Genomic DNA, 18,318 nt, shown 5'->3' with positions numbered 1-18,318 from the left:
GAAATTTCTTTTTGCTGTCTATATATCATTTATGATTTTTTATGATCAGGAAAATCTTTATATTATGAAATAGGGAAGAGGAAGAAGTGGTATAGAAATATTTACTAGGTACCTTTCACCACTTTATAGAACATACACTACAGCTAGGGTGGATTTTTCTTTGTCCACCGGCCCACCATGGGAGTGGGCACCGGGTGGGCAAAATTTGTACCTTGTCCACTCTGCCCACCTGTAGGAGTGGGCATTCAATTTCTTTTGTTTCATCTAAAGACTTGCAAGTACAATCACTTGAAAAAAGCAGATAAGCATTTGTAATATTTTTACAAAAAAGAGATTATAGCTAGAGTGGGCACGGGTGGACTGCCCACGGTGGGCCGGTGGAAAAAGCAAAATCCACACGGGCTGTTGTGTACATCTAGTCATTGATAGTATGTTATGTTTATAAAATAAAGATAGAATTTAAGTAATACATAAAAATAGGATAACAGGAAGTACCAAAAATTCTGGACAAAGTACATGTAAAACAGACCCAACCAATTACTATCATCCTATTCCTTAAAAAGTAAACTTAGGCCAAAAATAACATTTTAATTGTTTGATGTTCACTACCTACCCACATAAAAAGACAAATGACAAATTTTACGACACAAATCATTTCCATTTTTTTAAAAGATTTTTTCCTGCTCTATCATCATTTTCTTGTCTAAAACATGTAACTCATGTTGTTGCCCTCCTGCCCTCCCCCCCCCCCCCCCCCCCCAAAAAAAAAAAATCCCTACCTACCTATTCAACCCTATAAGGCATGGGTAGGCAATATCAAACAAAAAATATTTTAAGGTTGGCCTTACAAACAAAGACATGGTCAAGAAAGTCTGTCTATATACAGGCACACACTGTGGTTGGATTAATAAAGTTTTACATGATTAAAACCTCCCCGTTGCCTATCCAGACAAAATGTTATAAAAGTAAACACAGGGTTCTGAATAAAATGTGGCTCACATGAATTGTTGATACTTTTTGACAAAGTTTGAGTAAATACATGTACCAGTATGTTGTTTACCTATTTAATTAGTGATTTACATTGATGTTTTCAACAGACTGGATGTATTTTGGTATGGTTGGAGGTTTCATCTTTATTTTACTACAGCTCATTCTCCTGGTTGACTTTTCACACTCCTGGAATGCTGCATGGTAAGTTTTGTAATTGCATATTTATGGAATGGCACAATGTAAATTTCACAAGTATTACAGGGTTCTACTTAAAAATTTTGAAGGCGAGTCCAGGGTAAGAGAAAGTTATTCTAGCTTTAATATGCATGTGCGATGGGGGAAGTTTTGGAAAAATAATTGGAATTTTGACTCAATATTATCTCTTTTTTTCAATAAACCATAAATTCTTTTGCGAGACAAAGGTATTACAATCCAGCATAAACTATTTGTTTGAAGTTTTATATTTCAGAAGGATGAATACCTGGATGCTTCCTACCTTGTGTGCAGATACCTTATGTTACGATTCGTTTCCGTCTGTCATATGTCCATTGTCCGGGATGTCATTTTCATGGTTCAATGGCTGCTTGAAAAAAAAATAAAGTTTTATTTGTTAAGTGAAATACTCACTTATTATGAGTAATATGATAGCTTTATTTGGTATATGGGTTCCTTGCAATGTCTACATGTCCATCAGGTAGGTTTCACCTTACCTCAACCTTATTCCATATACACTATATTTGGTGTATGGAATGATTGTAAGGTGTGCATGTCCAACTGACAGGTTTTATCAGACCTTGACCTCAATTTCATGGTTCATTGGACAATGTTTAGTTTTTGTCTCGCCTTGACAGAGTCAAAAAGCGAGACATAGGTATGCTGTTTCTGGCGGCGGCATCAACAATGTACCAGTATTAGTTTGTGATTAGGTCTAGTTTATGGTGAACCACAAGTGGTAGGTCAATGATATTTGGTATGCAGTTGTATTAGCATTGGCACATCTCATTTCCATGGAGATTATTTGGCCCTGTCCCCTCAGTCATGGTCTATTGACTTTGAAATTTTTGCTTAGTTTACATGTATTAGTTTGTGATTGGGTCAGTTTATGGGGAACCACTAGTGGTAGGTCAATGATATTTGGTATGCAGTTGTATAAGCATTGGCATATCTCATTTCCATGGAGATTATTTGGCTCCCCCTTTTAGTCATGGTCTATTGACTTTGAAAATTTTGCATAGTTTACATGTATTAGTTTGTGATTAGGTCAGTTCAAGGGGAATCATTAGTGGTAGGCCAATGTTAATTGGTATTCAGTTGTATAAACATTAGCACATCTCATTTCCATGGAGAAAATTTTCTCAGTCATGGTCTATTGACTTTGAAACTTTTGCTTAGTTTACATGTATTAGTTTGTGATTAGATCAGTTTTAAGATGAACTGCTAATGTTAAGTCAATGATATTTGCAATTGGTAAGCAAATTTATTGGCATTTGCAAGTATCGTTTCCATGGAGATTATATAGAGCCACCCCTTCATCATGGTTCATTGACTTTGAAACTTTTACATAGTTTACAAGTTAATGTTTGTGTTTAGGTTTGTGTAAAGGGAACGACTTATAATAAGTCAATGGTATTTGGTATGCAGTTGTATTAGCATTGGCACAATTCATTTCCATGGAGATTGTTTAGCCATGTACCTTCAGTCATGGTTCATCGACTTTGAATATTTCCATAACTTACATGTTAAAGTATTGCTATTTTAATTTCAACATTTGCATTATCAAAATTACAAAAAGGCGCAATATATCTCTGTGATAACAGTTTATTGTGCTTTGGTCTAATTCTCAGATACTGTAAGCAATAGGGACACTATATTTGGTGTATGGAATGATTGTCAGATGTACGTGTTTGTCTGGTAGGTTTCAGCTGACCTCCACCTCATTTTCATGGTTCATTGGACAATTTTTAGATTTTGTGGTTTGGTCCATAAAGTTTCTCAGTTATTTTAAGCAATAGGTCAATTATGTTTAGTGTATTGAAACAATTGTGAGGTGTACATGTCTGTCTGGCAGGGCTCATATGACCTTGACCTCATTTTCATGGTTCATTGGTCAATGATAAGTTTTTAAAGGCAGTGCTTTAATGCCTTTCTTGTTGCCGGGTTAATCCTTCCTTCCGCGATATCCAACTTATCTACGTGGGGGGTCATTAGACTCCAAGTAGATCCGGAAATGTTGAATTCTCTCCTCTTCTTATTGCGATATAAAATGTTTTTTGTTTCATTTCATTTACATTGGGAAATAGAGAAACGATCATTGTGTTTTGTTAGTTTTAAAAACTTTTGATATATTAGTATTTTGCATTATAAGCAGTCAACCGATTGACAAACTAGAATTATTTGAATTCCGTGTGGAAAGAGCTCGGGTTAATTTCGAGTGTTATCTGCAATCTAGATGTTTATAAATCATTTCAGTCGTTGATATAATAATTAAAGGTCGACTGAACATGAATTATATTATACAATTTAAAGCGCATTTCTGTTTATGCACGTGAACCCGTCTAACGTTATTTTCGCAGTTATATAAAGTAGCAAATTATCGTTCCTGAATAGGTGGCGCCGTGGTAGCGGATCCTGTTCCTCTTCTTCCGGTTTCTGCACTGTGCAACTATTTCAGTTATATTTTTAATTAACGATGCCAAGTACTTGTTGTTGTGTACCTGGATGTCATTTAAGAGGAGGACATGCATTTCCAAATGACTTAAAAAGAAGGAAAAAATGGACCAACGCCATGGCCCATACGCAGATTGGACGAGAACACGATGATATCGTGGAGTCCATCTCAATCAGCTGTTGTTTGCAAGGCACGTTTTACTGAAAAAGACTACGTGCAGGAAACTATTCATGGTAAAACTCTATTTTCTTTGTGAAATATATAGTTATATATGTAATCTCCATGCGAATAAACCAAAGTCTGTTTACAACCGCAATTATCGTTTTAGAATAAAAGGGGGTGGGTAATTCAAGACGTCATAATTTTTTGGATTACGATTCAATGTGATCTGTTTGAGATTTTTTGGTGATTGCTACAATTATAATGATTTCTTACAAGAGGTATATCATACTGAGAATTATTTTAGCAGTAATTATGCTAATGTAGTAATGACAGGAATGCATAAGCTATGCCTCATAGACTTTCTTGAAAAATATCAATGACAATGTTAACAGGAACAAAACAATGACATGCTCTCATCTATATTATAGTTATTTAGGTAGAAACAATGTACGTTTGTTGCATAAGTCTCTCATTGTTTGTCCTTTGGATTTACATAACATACATTGAATCAGGCAAACATAGTTTTATCCAGATTGTAATGAATAAATCTAGTTAATATTTCGCCAGGTAGTACAAAGTATACATTGCTAATGGAAGTTCATTTAATTATAAAAAATCTAATGTTTTATAACCTTTTTCAGGGCGCAAACCCACCATACAGAGACTTAAGTCTACTGCAATTCCCAGCCTATTTTCCTGGACCAAGCAAGAGACTGAATCGTCCGCAAAAAGAAAAATCAGGGCAGTTTCCTGTGAAAACAAAAGAACTAAACTTGATGAATATTGTAGTAGAAATCTAGAGGAAAGTTTTGATTGTAAAGTTGGTTTTCCTGAAGAAGTCATTCATACTGCAGAAAGGATTTATGACTGTCCACCACCAACTGCCGAGCTAATGTTGAGCTTCACAGATGGAATTACACAAACACCATCAATGCCTATGTTTTCAGCAGAGAATTTTGAAATGAAGACACGTGACACAGCCATGCATTTTTATACCGGTTTAGAGTTGTATACTAAATTTTTATTTGTTTTGACCACACTTGGTCCAGCAGCACATTGTTTGAGATACATATATTTTCAAATTGATAGGGTGTCAGTTGAAAATCAGTTTTTTTATGACTTTGATGAAATTGAGGCATCATACAACCAACTTTGAACTGTCTAGATTCTAGATTGAATCTAGTGTTAAGAATATTGTGTATACATGGATTGTTTTTATGTCTAAACAGTGGTGTGAGGCTAACACTTGGCCATCTAGTGGTTTAGTCAGGTATTTTTCACCATCCAACTTCAAATTAAAGTTTCCTACGACTTGGATTATTATTGACAGCACAGAATATCCCGTGATAAAACCTAAAGCTACTAGAGCTCAGGCAACCTTTTCATCAAATAAAAACAGAAACACTGAAAATTCTTGAATGTTCGACACCTGGTGGTTTAGTCAACTATGTCTCTATGTCACATAGAGCGAATTATTGGACTTGGCAAAACATACAAAATTCTAATAAATCCTATGAATGGAACTGAAACAAAACTTTCATCTGAAATAACATTTAGTTGTTTTATGTTGTGTAATTTTAGAACTTGTATTGTGCCAAAGGATGCATAAATAAAAGTGACGCAATGAATTTTGTTCTGATATATACATGTATATATTTACAATTACATGCACATGTAAATTGTAATGCATATAAAAATAAGGAGATGTGGTATGATATTCAGTGAGTTTATCAAACTAAAGTGCATAAGAAATGGGTTTAAGCAGTTACAGGTGTTACTGTCACCATACAATCTCCAACAATGAGAAAAACTCGTACCCTGTAAAAAATTTCAGAGATCTTACAACTAAGTTTTGTTGTCTCACCTTGACTTTGGTGAATTTTTTATATCTGTTGATGTAAATATAAAAAAGAAGATGTGGTATGATTGCCAATGAGACAACTCTCCACACATGCACAAGAGACCAAATGACACAGAAATTAACAGCTATAGGTCACAGTACGGCCTTCAACAATGAGCAAAGCCCATACCGCACAGTCAGCTATAAAAGGCCCAGAAATGACAATGTAAAACAATTCAAACAAGAAAACTAACGGCCTATTTTATGTAAAAAAATGAACAAATATAACAAATATGCAACACATAAACAAACGACAACCACTGAATTACACTTTTATAGGCTCCTGACTTGGGACAGGCACATACATGTACATACAGAATGTGGCGGGCTTAAACATGTTAGCGGGATCCCAACCCTCCCCCTAACCTGGGACAGTGGTGTAACAGTACAATATAAGAAAGAACTATAAAAATCAGTTGAAAGAGGCTAAACTTATCAGATGGATAAATACAAATACAAGTGGACGTGGTCGGGTAGTTGTACATCCAAACAACAAAAAGACACTAAGTACAAATCTGAGAGTACTCGCAGTTACTGAAAGCTACCGGTAGTTCAAAGCCACTAACAACTGATAAAAATATCTTGCATCTAAGACTAAATTATCAATCTGTAAGCTCCCTTTAGAATTTTATGAATTTTAGATTTTACATTTCTGAGTTATGGGGTTTTATTCATTAAAAAAGGGGGGATTTTCCAGTTTTTGGACAACAACTCAAAAATGCTTTAAGCAGTTCACATGAAACTTTGGTGAATTATTTATAGCTATTGATGTAATCTCCCTATTGATTTTCATAAATTTCAAATATGACATTGAGAAGAAATTGAACTTTATTTGTTTATAGTCTGGCAACAGATTTATTAAGTATTGCACAACAGCAAGAAATCTTTAATTGAATATAAATTCAATTCATATAACCGATTTCAAGTTCATTGACTACATTTATTCAGAAACTATAATATGTCAAATATTCAATTACAATCCAAATTCAGACCTGTATCAAGCTTGAATATTGTGTCCATTTTTGCCCCAGCTGTTCAGGGTAGTACCTCTGCGGGTGTATCCAGCTGCGCTCAGCGAATCAGTTTATTTCTTAATTAAGAACTCCTTTTTATACGACCGCAAAAAAATTTTGTGGTCGTATATTGGTATGACGTTGGCGTCGTCCGGCGTCGTCATCCGAAGACACATTAGTTTTCGCACTCTAACTTTAGTTTAAGTGAATGGATCTCAATGAAATTTTAAAATAAGGTTCAATACCACAAAAGGAAAGTGGGGATTGATTTTGGGGGTTATGGTACCAACAGTTAAGGAATTAGGGGCCAAAAATAGGTATTTTGTAACTTCCAGACATAACTTGTGTGTAAGTGTATGGATCTCACAAGGTTCAATATCACAAAGGGAATGCTGGGATTGATTTTTGGGGGTAATTGCCTCCAAATTTTAGGAATTAGGGGCCAAAAAGGGGCAAAAAACAAGCATTTTTCTAGTTTCATGACAATAACTTGTGTGCAAGTCTATGGATCTCTCTGACATTGTATCACAAGGTTCCATATCACAAAGGGAATGCTGGGATTGAATTTGGGGGTAATTGCCTCCAAATTTTAGGAATTAGGGGCCAAAAAGGGGCAAAAAACAAGCATTTTTCTAGTTTCATGGCAATAACTTGTGTGTAAGTGTATGGATCTTTATGAAATTGTACTACAAGGTTCCATATCACAAAGGGAAAGCTGGAATTGAGTTTGGGGGTAATTGCCCAAAAAGTTGAGGAATAAGGGGCCAAAAATAAGCATTTTTCTAGTTTCCAGACAATAACTTGTGTTCAAGTGTATGGATCTCTCTGAAATTCTACTGCAAGGTACCATACCACAAAGGGAATGCTGAGATTGATTTTGGGGGTAATTGCCTCCAAATTTTAGGAATTAGGGGGCAAAAAACAAGCATTTTTCTAGTTTCATGACAATAACTTGTGTGTAAGTCAATGGATCTCTCTGACATTGTATCACATGGTTCCATATCACAAAGGGAAAGCTGGGATTGATTTTGGGGGTAATTGCCTCCAAATTTTAGGAATTAGGGGCCAAAAAGGGGCAAAAAGAAGCATTTTTCTAGTTTCATGGCAATAACTTGTGTGTAAGTGTATGGATCTTAATGAAATTGTACTACAAGGTTCCATATCACAAAGGGAAAGCTGGGTTTGAGTTTGGGGGTAATTGCCCTAAACGTTTTGTACTACAAGGTTCCATATCACAAAGGGAAAGTTGGGTTTGAGTTTGGGGGTAATTGCCCTAAACGTTTAGGAATTTGGGACCAAAAAGGGGCCAAAAAACAAGCATTTTTCTAGTTTCCAGACAATAACATGTGTTCAAGTGTATGGATCTCTCTGAAATTGTACTGCAAGGTACCATACCACAAAGGGAAGGCTGGGATTGAGTTTTGGGGTGATGAATCATAAGGGGGTTCAAAAAATTTAGGGGGGATTCTTTTTCCTTTTTTTTCTTTAAAATTTTCCATTTTAAATTGGTTATTTCTGATTTATATATAAAAGCAAATAATAATGATATGGTTTGAATAGGTAAATTAAATTTTTTTAAGTATCTTAGACCACTTTCATTCTGTGTCAGAAACCTATGCTGTGTCAAATATTTAATTACAATCCAAATTCAGTGCTGAATCAAGCTTGAATGTTGTGTTCATACTTGCCCCAACTGTTCAGGGTTCGACCTCTGCGGTCGTATCAAGCTGCGCCGCAGCGGAGCATTTTATTTCATTCATAAATTACTTTATGCTTGGAAATATAATTTTGCTTGGAGTTGAAAGAGTTGACATGTTGCAATGTACATTTACTCTACATAGTTCTATGGTACCAAATCAAAAGTTTATATAAAGAAAGAAGTCAAAGGTTTCCCATCATAGTTTAGTTATATACATTTTTTTTGTACCTGAGGTCGTTGAATATAGATCATTATATAAATAAGGAGATGTGTTATGATTGCCAATGAAAAAACTAAGGATTTTCTTATCCAAGGAATAGACTTCCTTAGCCGTATTTGGCACAACTTTTTGGAATTTTGGGTCCTCAATGCTCTTCAACTTTGTACTTGTTTGGCTTTGTTACTATTTTGATCTGAACGTCACTGATGAGTCTTATGTAGACGAAACACACGTCTGGCGTATTAAATTATAATCCTGGTACCTTTGATAACTAATTTGACTATAAACATAGATAAAAAAGGTACAAACTGGACAAAATGCACTAGTTCATAAACAAGTGAGAACAATCGCCTTCATATAGTGCTCAGAATATGACATTCATAAAACTTATTCAATATCATTAGAGAACTCTAAATCTTAAATACTGAAAGCCACCTCTGATATGTACACTGTACTATGCAAGATAATGATATAACTGGACTTAAAATACACACAACCTGTAATTAACTGCCTTTACAGCGCTTTCGTGCTTTGATTGTAATTTTGTCAGTTTATCAGATACTATAAGCAATAGGTCAACTACTTTTGGTGTATGGAATGATTGTAAGGTGTACATGTCTATCTGGCATGGTTCATCTGATGGTGACCTCATTTTCATGATTCATTGGTCATTGTTAAGATTTTGTGGTTTGATCTGTTTCTCGGGTACTACCGGTATTAGCAATAGGACCACTATATTTGGTGTATGGAATGATTGTAAGGAGTACATGTCTGTCTGGCATGGTTCATCTGACCATGACCTCATTTTCATAGAACATTGATAATGTTTAGTTTATGTGATACTTGTAGTAAAACCTTCATAATTACAGACTTTCAACAAGAATTCAATGATAAGTAAAGCAGGCAAGACATTTCAGCATGTGCACTCTTGTGGGAAATAATTGTCATTAAATAGATTGATTTCCCTCGGAATTTGGAATAAAACATTTACAGTCTTTTGTTTCTGTAAATATGTGAATTAATTGGCTTTTCAAAAACCGATATTCACTTCAGTCGTTGGGCTCATGGAATCAAATTTATCTCATCAAAAGACAGTAATTGTATAATATCTTTGTATATATACACCAGCAGTGACGAAATATCAAAATTCATCTGATAAAAATACACTAGCTATACCAACCAAAATTCAGGATCCTTTAAGGGAACAACCATTTAACTTCAAGGGGGGGAGGGTTTTGGTTTTTTCCTTAAAAAAAATATTCTGATCCCCAATTTGATGAAAAAAAATGTTGTGGTCAACTAGATGACACAAAAAAAATATTCTGGATCCAGATTTTCCCCATACCTTAAAGTGTTAATTTAAAAAAAAAAAATGATTTGATTGATAGTGTCGAACAACTAAAAAAAATGTTCGTGCTTTGCGCAAAAAAAAATTTCTGACTCAGAAAAAAACCCATAATCCCCTCCCCCTTGGAGTTAAATGGTTGCTCTTTAACATCATTATATAAAGTGTAAACAATATCCAACAAAATTATATATGAAGAATTGAAACAGACTTCAATAAACAAGTTTAATACCTATCACACTGACAAATGATTTTTACTTTGAAGGACTGGTCTAAAGAAAAATGAAAAAAGTTGTGTTGGTTATTGTGGTAAGTCAATTAATACTTCCAAGAATTTGTAATTATAATTATATAACACTTGCTTAAATATTTATGAATATTTCTGTATCATATTTTATTAATTATTCCCCACATTACAAAGAAGCTTGAGTATTTAGCTGTTGAGTCGGAGCTGTTAACCAGTCCATCCATTAGTCTGTTGATTGGTCATCTTGGTTTTGGGATAATGAATGTAATAGTTACTTTAACGGACCAAAATTAGTGCAGGAAATTAGTCTCTGGATTATAACTCTATAGTCTTTACTATTTAAACCGAACTTAGATATATTATCATATATAATGAGTGAAAGATCCCTATGGATTCTAAGGAGATTATGTCAAGGTCATAGTTACATGACACAAGAAGTATTTTTTCAACATATCAACAAAACAGTTAAGATCATATATATTTTCATTTACCATGCTAATACCTTTTCATAACTTGATGGCATTTGTTGTGCCTGCCCTTTACCAGATTCAAGATCAACTTCAGTAGATAAAAGGGAGACAATCCACTAAAATATTTCCCCATAGTTAATTCTGTCAATACTTTTTAATACTTTCTTTTCTTGCTGTTTAACAAAATTTACCTGACTAGAAATCATTTGAATGAAAATTTCTATTTGTATGTTGTATGCTATCTCTACTATGTTTAATTAATTCAATTACAGGTACAATGATCTGTGCTGGTATGTTGTATGCTATCTCTACTATGTTTAATTAATTCAATTACAGGTACAATGATCTGTGCTGGTATGTTGTATGCTATCTCTACTATGTCTAATTCATTCAATTACAGGTACTATTATCAGTGCTGGCATGTTGTATGCTATCTCTACTATGTCTAATTCATTCAATTACAGGTACTATGATCTGTGCTGGCATGTTGTATGCTTTCTGTGTCTTTGGAACTATCATGCTGTTTTTTAACTACACCAGTATGAATGGATGTACTCACAATAAAGTATTTATTGGAGTGAATGTTGGACTCTGTATTCTGTTATCTTTTGTTACTATGTTACCAGTGGCAACCAAATGTAAGACAATATAAATGTTTAAATTCATTTCCCTCCATCAACAATTCCTGTCAGTATTAGAGCACATTATTTTTTTTTGGGGGGGGGGGGGGGGGGGGGGCTGAAATCACATTTGTGTTAAAAAAATCACTTTTTGGATACAAACTTCTTTTTTTATTTTTTATTTTTATTTTTTTACTATTTCTAACATCTGACCTGTTTCTAGTTGAAAACTCTATGTTTAACACAGTGTGATACCATAACATGTCATCATATTAAAACAGGGTTGTTTGTACATGTAAACATTACAAGAAAATATGGATACAGCGTTATGCAAGACACATTCATTCTCCTGTAGAAGTGTAATATTTTATGCATAATTTATTGCCATATTATATATCTGTAAGCTCTTGTCAAAATTTGATGACAAATTGAAAGAGAGTTGATGCACCTTTGAATAAAGCCATTTCCCCCCTTTCATCCCTTATGATGTGGAAACTATAATGTGGAAACAGATATGAGCTTCCAGAAATTTTCTTGATATATCTCTTCCAAGATTTTTCATAAGGAATTCAAAGAAAAACATTAAAACAGACAAGAGCTTTTTGTCAGATATTTGGAATCCTCTAGTTTTATCTATGTAGTGCCAATAAAAATTCTGCCCACTAAAATCTCCTTTTCTTTTCATAATTTTACTACATATAGTTTAAAAACCATTTTTGAAAATCTTATTAAATCCTTGTTATTTTTCATAGTTTTTGAGAGGAAAAAAGTGCCTATGTTAAATGTATGAAAAATTTAGAGAGAATCATATCCCGCCAAATTGTCAATGGCTTATATCACAAAAATAAGGACATGAAACCATTCATTTTATTCTGCTTTTTTAGTTCTGTTATTTATATACTATCAATTTATAACAGTCTTTTGGGAACCGTGTTATTTTGAAACAAAGCAGCGAACATCCTTAAAGAATCCCCTTAGATTTGAGGAAAGCAAAACAAGAACGGGTTGGGACAACCTCCCCAAAATCAATATCAACCATCTGTTTGTGCTAAAGAGTATTCTATGAACATTTTATTGGTATTAGTGTCAATACCACGATAAGATTAGGGCAGAATTGTGCAGTTGTAAAAAAAAATTAAGCAACAAAAAAGAATAATTAGAGATATATTATCCGAAAATTGTAAATTGATATTGTAGAATGTTTTAGAAAGTGATGTATTGTTCAGGATATTTTCAGGTAAATTTTCTGAAATAGAACTGCATTATTTTATTTGTAGACAATAAAAACAACAGTCTTCTACAAGCATCTGTCATAAGTACATATGTGATGTATTTGACCTGGTCAGCACTGTCTAGTGAACCTCCTGAAGAGAGTAAGTACATATTAATACAGAAACCAGGCTCCATGTATATACATTATTGTGTAACTTTTTACAGCCACTTTATTAAGTGGGAGCCAAAAATATGCAAGAAATGTTCAATAGCAGCTAAAGGATAAATTTTTCACACATGATGATAATCATGCCAAGTGAGTATACCGGTAACTATAAAGCCAGATCCATTTTCTTTGTCAGCTCATGTAGACCTCAGAGCAGTGATGAAGTTTTGTCATTTGTCATTTGGTGTAATATTTTTAAAAACAATCTCCTCTGAAACTGCTGAACCCATTCAAACCAAACTTTTAATACATGGTTGATCTTGAGGGTGTCTAGATTATAGTTTGTGAATTATTTTAGGTCACTCAACCAATAAGAGATCATAAGAATGCCACAAAAATCTTCTCTGAAACTTACTTGGCCAGTTGACACTCAACTTGGCCACAATCATCCTTGTGGTATGTAAATGTCCTATGATTCTGCCTGCCATTCAACATGGCCACCAACGCTAAAATGCAAAAAAAAGATAAAAATGTAAAAAGAAGCTGTCTAATATCTTGAACCTCTTCGGTGGTCTCGTGGTAGCATGTTTACCTCAAGTGCTAGAGGTTATGAGTTCAAACCCTGGACAGGTCACACCAAAGACTTTTAAATTGTTATTTGCTGCTTCTCTGTTAATTATGTGACATTGAGGAGTAAGAGCAAAGACTGGTCAGCTCAGAGTACGAATAATGTGTCCCGATAGGATGACATGTCTTCCTGCGAATTTTTACCTCTTGGACTATCAAGTTAAAAATCTGGCTAAGAGTGCTGGTCTAGTACAAAGCAAGGTCAGAGAAACAATTTCATTTTAATTGTTAGAGTGTGGTACAAGCACTAGAGGTTGCTCAACATCATGGACTCCCTTGTAACTTTTAAATAATGCATAGTCAATATCAATTATCATGGACTCCCTTGTAACTTAATAATTCATAATCAATATCATGGACTCCCTTGTAACTTAATAATGCATAGTCAATATCATAGACCCTTGTAACTTAATAATGAATAGTCAATATCATGGACTCCCTTGTAACTTAATAATGCATAGTCAATATCATGGACTCCCTTGTAACTTAATAATGCATAGTCAATATAATGGACTCCCTGGTAACTTATAATGCATAGTCAATATCATGGACTCCCTTGTAATTTAATAATGAATAGTCAATATCATGGACTCCCTTGTAACTTAATAATGCATAGTCAATATTATAGACCCTTGTAACTTAATAATGAATAGTCAATATAATGGACTCCCTGGTAACTTATAATGCATAGTCAATATCATGGACTCCCTTTTAACTTATTAATACAAAGTCAATATCAAGGACTCCCTGGAATCTTAATAATGAATAGTCAATATAATGGACTCCCTTGAACCTTAAAATGCATAGTCAATATAATGGACACCCTTGTAACTTAAAATGCATAGTCAATACCATAGACCTTTGTAACTTAAAATGCAAAGTCAATATCATAGACCTTTGTAACTTATTAATGCATAGTCAATATCATGGACTCTCTGGAAACTTAATAATGAATAGTCAATATATTGGACTCCCTGGTAACTTTATAATGCATAGTCAATATCATGGATTCCCTTGTAACTTATAATGCATAGTCAATATCATGGACTCCCTGGCCTATTATCTTTAAAAACTATAATAGTTCAATGGAAACTTTAAACAGCAAAAATGAGAAGCATTTTTTTTTGTCAGGATTTTTATGTTGATTGCATATTTCTACCTGATGAGCAATTTCCTAGAGATTCTAGTTTAATCTGCATATGTAAGCGCTTTTTCATTCCACTGTGTGTTTATTCCTGATAATTTACAAGAGACTATTGAATGTAAATAGTGTGAAAACTGTTGTTTATGTTTATGGTAGACTGGTATATTGGTTACATAAATTGATGGGTTAAAATGTGAATCATTTTCAAGGAACCAGTTTAATTCATCTGAATCAATCCAGCAATTTTGTTAGTGGATATAAAACACTAGGAATTTTTATCCTTTAGATAAAGTACACTGGCTGAATCAAACATTCCTTGGTTAAAAAACACTAGTTTTTTGGGTCCATTTTTTACATAAATCACCTTTGCAAGTTTAAGTTACATCAAATACCCCTAACAAATACCAAGTCCCATTTTTTATATATTTTTCCCCTTCAAGAAAACCCTTTTCAGAATCTTATGACGAGTATTGGATATTTTACACTAGCCCCGAATTAAAAAACCTAGTGCATTTTTGTTGGTGGATATAAAACACTAGGAATTTTCATCCTTCGGATCAAGTACACTGGCAGAATCAAACAGCTGTTATACATAAACATAGTGATGTGTACATTGTTAAATGTTATTGATATCAGTTTTAATTTAGGTAATGACAATATACATCTGTCTCAGGTAATTACACTGTATATTTAACAGTAGTGTGAGTTTGACTTCAATCTTGTTTGACTACTTTAGGATTGCTAGTTTTCCTGTCAAAGATCTGTGTTCTCTCTCGGTACTTCGGCTCCCTCTACATATAAAAACTGGCTGCCGTGATGTAGCTAATTGTACTGAAAGTGGCATTAAACACCAGAGTCAACCAATCAATATAATGTAATCAATCGATCTATTATAGTTACCATGATATTAGAAACAGTCAGGACTAGAGTATTAGAATCTATGCGACAAATAGATCCATCAAACACTGGTTCTGCACCTTCGGATAACGAACTTCTCAGGAAGATGGACCATGCTTCTGGACCACAAGACAGTTTTCATGTTATGACTAATACTACAAAGATAATGTGTCGGCCTAAACCATCATTTGCCTATAGTGAAATGGTATCAGCCTATGCTGGACTAGTGATTACATTTATCATGGCGGTGTATGCAAGGTAATTGTTAAAACAATGTTGTTCAATGATTCATTAAAACTACTAATTTGTTGTTATTCACTATGTAGATTTAATATTACACATCATTTTATATATCAGTCTGATGTATCCATAAACCCCTTATTAATCCAATGTTTATGCCTTTTATCAAGACTTATTTTCAAAATTATGTGTTATATCAAAATTTTAAATGAATATATTGCATTTAATTTGAAACTTAAATTTTGCTGAATGTAAATGTTTTGACTGGAATGTGCTGACAAACTATCTGATTTAACAACAGCTACTGTGCTTATAAAATTCCTTGTCTTTTGGGTTCAGTTCATAGCATTCTTCTTGTCTCCTGTCTTACATCATAGTATAACCTTTATTATCTGTTGTTTTATCTCTTCTTAACACAGCAGGGCTTCCAAAATTATTTTTTGCCAGCCGGACATTTTATATATTATCCCGATTTTAATCCCTTAAGACAAACTTTCTTTGATTCAAATTCGAAGTTCTGACGTAAACTGTTAAATTGGCAGTGCATCATTCGAAGTGTGCAACATCAGCGTACTTATATCTGCTTAGACTCTTTATTTGTGCAAAATAACGTTGTCAAAAACTTTACTTTGGTTTTTAAATCTAAACTGGATGCTATCTTGACAATGGTAAAACATGGACCAGAGACAGATACGTAAATTCCGTGTACGTTTGCAAAGCATGAATGAGTGTAAGTAGCTCTTACGAAAATATTCGAAATAAACGTGAGATAAAGGTATCAATGACAATTTAAGCATTTTTTTAAGAAATTAGGATGCATAATTAAATTTCACACCTGCGCACATGTGTATCAGTTCAAACAGAGCCATGTCTCTGGTTCAAACAACGTGTCGGTTATGACGATTTTTCATTTTCACCTTTTTAATTTTTCATCAAATCATATTTGTAAACGTATTTCTGATAATTTAAATCTTTTTAACTAAATTGATTAGATGCAAACCGCTGAAATGTAAGAAAATAACTGAATAGACCGATCAATGTCTGGCTCAAAATAGTTTACCTGTCACCTGAACAGGTAAATTTCAGCTGTTCGACAACTAATTAGCCTTGATTAAAATGAGAAGGTATTAAAGTAGGGGTTATTTTGATAGTACTTAATGATCATGTCACTTTTATGACCGGAAATGTGTGGCTGTTAAAGGCAAAAGGTTTGGTCAAAAAAATCGCGAATTATGTTAAAATGACCGTCTCTTAAGCCTTGAAAACTAAAAAGTAGATGTCCGTTTCATGCTTTTCCCAGCCGGACTTTTACCGGACATTATACAAATGTCCGGAATATATGACCGTTTTGGAAGCCTTGTAACACAGTTGAGAAAGTTATTCAAACTTTGACATGTTGATAAAGAGTGAAGATCTTTTAGCATGAAATATATGTACATTGAAAATATGAATGGGCTAAAGTTATAAGAAATAAACTAGAAAACAGGCAATACAAGAGATCAATTTTCATCTTGTTAGCCACTCCAGGGTCTAAATTACACCATTTCTTATAGCCAATGAAATGTCACAATAGGAAACGGACACTAAACAGACCCATTATATGGAGATAGAGAGAGTCACAAACTAAACACTTTTTATAACATTTTGAACATAAAACATGCTCAGCCTCAAGTATATATGTATCAATAACAAATGTGATACTTTTTGTCGAGCCTGCGACTTTTGTCGCAGAAAGCTCGACATAGGGATAGCGATCCGGCGGCGGCGGCGGCGGCGGCTACGGCGGCGGCGGCGGCGGCGTTAGCTAACTTCTTAAAAGCTTTATATTTTAGAAGATGGAAGACCTGGATGCTTCATACTTTGTATATGGATGCCTCATGTTACGAAGTTTCCGTCAGTCACATGTCCAATGTCCTTGACCTCATTTTCATGGTTCAGTGACTACTTGAAAAAAAAGTTCAGATTTTTTGTAATGTTAAATTCTCTCTTATTATAAGTAATAGGATAACTATATTTGGTATGTGCGTACCTTGCAAGGTCCTCATGCCCGTCAGACAATTTTCACTTGACCTCGACCTCATTTCATGGATCAGTGAACAAGGTTAAGTTTTCGTGGTCAAGTCCATATCTCAGATACTATAAGCAATAGGTCTAGTATATTCGGTGTATGGAAGGACTGTAAGGTGTACATGTCCAACTGGCAGGTGTCATCTGACCTTGACCTCATTTTCATGGTTCAGTGGTTATAGTTAAGTTTTTGTGTTTTGGTCTGTTTTTCTTATACTGTATGCAATAGGTCTACTATATTTGGTGTATGGAATGATTGTAAGGTGTACATGTCTAGCTGGCAGGTGTCATCTGACCTTGACCTCATTTTCATGGTTCAGTGGTCAAAGTTAAGTTTTTGAGTTTTGGTCTTTTTTTCTAATACTATATGCAATAGTTCAACTATATTTGGTGTATGGAAATATTTTATGATCTATATGTCAGTCACGCAGGTTTTATTTGACCTTGACCTCATTTTCAAGGTTCATTGCTCAGTGTTAAGTTTTTGTGTTTTCGTCTGTTTTTCTTAAACTATAAGCAATAGGTCAACTATATTTGTTGTATGGAAGAATTGTTAGCTGTACATGCCTGCCTAGCATGGTTCATCTGACCTTGACCTCATTTTCATGGTTCATTGGTCAATGTTTAGTTT

The 18,318-nt window shown here is 34.1% G+C and overlaps 1 protein-coding gene and 1 long non-coding RNA gene across 2 annotated transcripts in view; both read left to right on the top strand.

Moving 5' to 3' along the window:
* LOC127734069 (serine incorporator 5-like) overlaps positions 1-18,318 on the top strand; it is a 37,697-nt gene that overhangs the window by 8,749 nt on the left and 10,630 nt on the right. Inside the window, exons 5-9 of the mRNA XM_052243695.1 lie at positions 1,098-1,191; positions 10,263-10,306; positions 11,179-11,352; positions 12,612-12,707; positions 15,380-15,638. Coding sequence (XP_052099655.1) covers positions 1,098-1,191; positions 10,263-10,306; positions 11,179-11,352; positions 12,612-12,707; positions 15,380-15,638 — 667 coding nt within the window. The remainder of the gene's footprint in view (positions 1-1,097; positions 1,192-10,262; positions 10,307-11,178; positions 11,353-12,611; positions 12,708-15,379; positions 15,639-18,318) is intronic.
* Positions 7,062-7,782, top strand: LOC127734083 (uncharacterized). Its single transcript, XR_007997409.1, has 2 exons — positions 7,062-7,103; positions 7,266-7,782. It is a non-coding gene; the product is annotated as an uncharacterized LOC127734083 (long non-coding RNA).

The sequence above is a fragment of the Mytilus californianus genome, unplaced genomic scaffold, assembly GCF_021869535.1.
Source record: "Mytilus californianus isolate M0D057914Y unplaced genomic scaffold, xbMytCali1.0.p SCAF_3, whole genome shotgun sequence".
In the NCBI taxonomy this organism is placed as follows: domain Eukaryota; kingdom Metazoa; phylum Mollusca; class Bivalvia; order Mytilida; family Mytilidae; genus Mytilus; species Mytilus californianus.
Note: the sequence above shows the minus strand (reverse complement) of the source record. Positions and strands in the feature narration are given on the sequence as shown.